The 3,882-nt window shown below is 42.7% G+C and overlaps 1 protein-coding gene across 2 annotated transcripts in view; it reads right to left on the bottom strand.

Moving 5' to 3' along the window:
* Positions 1–1,223: 1,223 nt before the first annotated feature.
* The window catches only part of PRPSAP2 (phosphoribosyl pyrophosphate synthetase-associated protein 2), a 12,992-nt gene continuing 10,333 nt past the window's right edge, over positions 1,224–3,882 (bottom strand). For both annotated transcript variants that reach the window (XM_010081146.1, XM_010081147.1), the window contains 4 exons: positions 3,750–3,879; positions 3,295–3,365; positions 2,435–2,581; positions 1,224–1,912 (listed from right to left, as the gene is read on the bottom strand). In XM_010081146.1, coding sequence (XP_010079448.1) covers positions 1,754–1,912; positions 2,435–2,581; positions 3,295–3,365; positions 3,750–3,879 — 507 coding nt within the window. In that variant the 3' untranslated portion in view covers positions 1,224–1,753. The remainder of the gene's footprint in view (positions 1,913–2,434; positions 2,582–3,294; positions 3,366–3,749; positions 3,880–3,882) is intronic.

Here is a 3,882-nt window from a genome sequence, read left to right as displayed (position 1 = left end):
ATACGTCAGCTCAGTGTATCTATTAACATCGCTGAACTGTTTAATAACCTCCTGTCATTAACGTACAACCAGGTACAGCCTGGCATTTTGTCGTTTCATACAGACAGAGCGTACCTCTCTGGACAGGGCTGCAGAAATCAAACGGAATAATTGCACAGAAAATAAGTTCCCAGGATGAAGAACAGCATTATCAGAACAGAAATGGGCAGTTGCTTCAATCAAATCACCATCCGATTGCTGAATGTACCAACATCCAGCACTGCAGATCTTGTAGCGATATCCAGGTCTTCTAGCCGCAGTCCACGCCTCCATCGTTCCCAGCGCTGTGCCAGGACAGACAAGGGAAGGAAAAAATAACGGGTTTTATCCTTAAAAGCAAATTCAACCTCTCAAAACCCTTGAATGTTCATCTCAAGCAGAGAGAAACGGTGTCAACACTGTGGCTGGCGTTCATAAGTTTTACACTCATCTGCAGGACATCCTGACAGAGATCAGACCACACAACTCCTAAATGCTCGTTAATTCCACCATTGTTTTCTCTGCGACGGGTCAGGACCTTCCAAGTCTCTCAGAGTGGAAGCTCACAGTGTGGCAGCGAGCTGGCCGTTCCACCCACGTTGGGAAAACCAACCTGAACAAGTTAAGCTCTGCGCCTTGGCCGTATTTTTCAGCTCATCCATACATTCAGGTCAGGGTACAAACCTCTGAAAGAACAGCTTACCTGTGATGAGCCCATTCGGATTTTACCAGCTGGAACCTCTGCCTCCTGCAATATTCCCAAGCCCCTGTTGTTCCATGACATCCAGCCACAGACGTTAGCTCCCTCCCGCCTTCCCTGAAGCAAAGCAGCACGCTGGAACCCTACTGTCACTGCCAAATTACAACTGATCTACAAACATCTGTGATAGCACCTGCAACTGGCTGGTGACAGGTTGTATTTTGTTTTTTACAAGACTGCTCAGCAGCAACAGCTTGAAAAATGGCAGAGGACCCATATTAGGCAAAAGCAGCCTCTCCTCATTTGCAGGTGTTTCACTGTAACAAGCAAAATGCACATTATTCTCCCTCCTGCCAAGAAGCCTGATCCTCTTCATATTCCAAAGTAACACATTAGCATAAAATCATCAATTCAGCTCTTGATTTCTTTCATTAACCAATTCCTGCAGATCATTTTAAACAGGACACACTTTAGAAGACAAGTGACTAGTACACAAACATTTTTAGAAAGCTCACACAAAACAAATCTTTATTCTTTGTTGCAGAAAATAAATACAGGTGCATATTTCATATGCTTTTCTATAAAAGCACTCCTACAAAATCACTTAACTGCATACAACAGTACAACCTTTTTGGCTTTTAAAATGCAAATATTATACAGTCACTTCATTTTATTATCTTTTAATGCACTTGTAGCAAGCAGCTTTGGAAAAGGAATGCTTAATTTAGAAGCCAAATTCTTGCCTCAAGTGTTTTCTAGGGTTTTTCCATCCTGTATATAGTGCAACTAACCTAAAAGCAACTAGAACAGTTTTTTGTAAAATGTTTGTTCCCCACCCATTCCCCCCCCCCCCCCCCAAAAAAAAACCCTGCAAAGAAAAAAACCCAGCTCTTAAAAACTGTTCTACCTTGATACTTAAACCAAGAGAAAACAAAAAGTGGCTCAATAGAAATATTAAGGTAAGCATGACGCTTCACAGCTCATTATCTGTTCGCTTCCAGTTTGGCCCGGGGTGTTTCTCTAGAATAAAAAGCATTAATCATCCAGTCCTATATTTCTGAAAAGGTAAGACATGGACTCCCCATTATGGATCCTGCGAATGGCTTCTGAGAGGATCATGCTGATATCCACAGTCTTGATCTTGGGGCACTGGAGTTTCTGTATTTCATGTGGAATTGTGTTTGTAACAACCACCTACAGAAAGAAAAGATGATCAGAAAGACATAGCTCTTATCTTTTCCCACTTTCCAAGAACTGCAAAAGGGAATGTCCACCCACCAGATCCTGTGAAGCCACTGTTGCTGATAAAAGAACGAGATTTCACATTACTGGCAGGGTCACAGTCTCAGGAAGAGCCACTCATTGCTACAGGACTGCACGTATCCATGGATACTAATGGCACTGTCCCTCCTTCCTTTCACTCTGCCATGCAGGTCCAAGGGAAGCTACAAAAATATCCCCCCCTCCACTGAAGGGAAAAGCCTGCTAATACTGGCAGTCTCTCATCTCACCACTTCCCTGGCTTCCCCCTGCTATAGTGCAAGGACACGTAGATGTTCATATTCTAACATAAAACTCCACAGTAAGAAAGCCTGAACCCAGGAACCTACCAGCTGAATTCTTACCGCCCGTACATTTTAAGAATCAAGTCACGAGAAAATTGCTTGCTTAAAAAAACCAAAATAATTTGATCAGAAATTCAGAATCCATGCTTACTTCATCGATGGCAGATTCCTCTATCAGCCTAGGAGCATCTGAAGACAGCAGGCCATGTGTGGCCATTACAAAGATCTTGTAAGCCCCCCTCTCCTTGAGGGTCTCGGCTGCAGCCAGAAAGCTGTCAACGTCATCTATAATGTCATCCTGTCAAAATAAAATCGCGTCAGTGGAGATGCACCACATCCTCAGCGACATGAACACAGCACACGCAGATTGATGTCACATCTTTTTCAAGTATAACAGTTTACAGTCACCGCAAAATGGACATTTTTATTGATGCTGTTCTTCAGACTTCTGAGCTAGATGGCGAGTGTGAAAGAGTGGTGAAGCAGAGTGCCCAAAACTACTGAACATCAAGGGGCAGAGGGACTGCTCCATGAGGGGAAGAGGGAAAAGCCAAGACAACTGACATCCATTCGAAAACCAAACTAACAGAAAATTGCTCTTTCCCATGACAAGCCCAGAGATTACATTCTGCCTTAGAGAAACCATGAGACTGGCATCATCTCTACTTCACTGGCATTTCTAAGCTCACAGAACACAAACATGGTGACCTTCCCCTAATCTGATGTGTAAGCACCACCTGAAACTCCTCACCTTCAGGCAAGCACCTGAACAGAATTTTATCTGGCCTATTCATAGAAACAAGGTCCAAAAGCTGCTTTCCAGCATGATCACCTCATACTTCCCACAGCTTCAGTAAGTGTGCAGAATACTGCCTCACAGTATAAAAAGTGCAGTATCAAAAGCCCAACATCAACCAAAGTTTAGTTGCTGACACAGCAAAAAATTGACGTGATTTCTGCAACCTTAACATGTTTAATATAATCTATCAGAAGCAATGGCATCTAACTTACCACGATGATAGCTATTCTTCCTCCTACATCTCCAACAACTGTGATGGGTGGTTTTTCCTTGGGAATCAGCACTGATTAATGGCAAATTTTTTTAGAGGGATAGAAAGGAGAAAGAAAGAGAAAGATTATACAATTTACTTGAAGCGTGGAAACGTCTGCTTTGCATGGGTCACCACTGTTACAGAGAGAAATGAAGCAACAACTATTTCAACCATTACAGCGCTACTGGGAAAAACTAGCAGGATTTTAATACATTAATGATTTTTTTAAGCTTAGCCAAAGAATTAACTACATTCATTTAGACTCAAATTCTTAACCAATTCAATTGATTCGTAATTTTAGTACAGAGAGAAGTAAAGAACCACTCCTTTTTGACGGTCCCTCTCACTACCAGCCCCATTCCCCAAACCCACAAAAATTGATAGGTGAATACGTTCACATACAAACTTACTTACTAGGTATCTCCAAACTGGGATGAATAGCAGCTACGTTTTTGGCTGTAGGTGGTGAGTGTCGACCATCCACCATGTCAGACTCAGCATCTTGAGCTTCCCCATGAATCACAGCAATTCCCAACCGTAAGCGCTC

Source organism: Pterocles gutturalis, unplaced genomic scaffold, assembly GCF_000699245.1.
Source record: "Pterocles gutturalis isolate BGI_N339 unplaced genomic scaffold, ASM69924v1 scaffold8314, whole genome shotgun sequence".
NCBI classification, from domain to species: domain Eukaryota; kingdom Metazoa; phylum Chordata; class Aves; order Pterocliformes; family Pteroclidae; genus Pterocles; species Pterocles gutturalis.
This window is presented reverse-complemented; position numbering and strand designations above follow the sequence as displayed.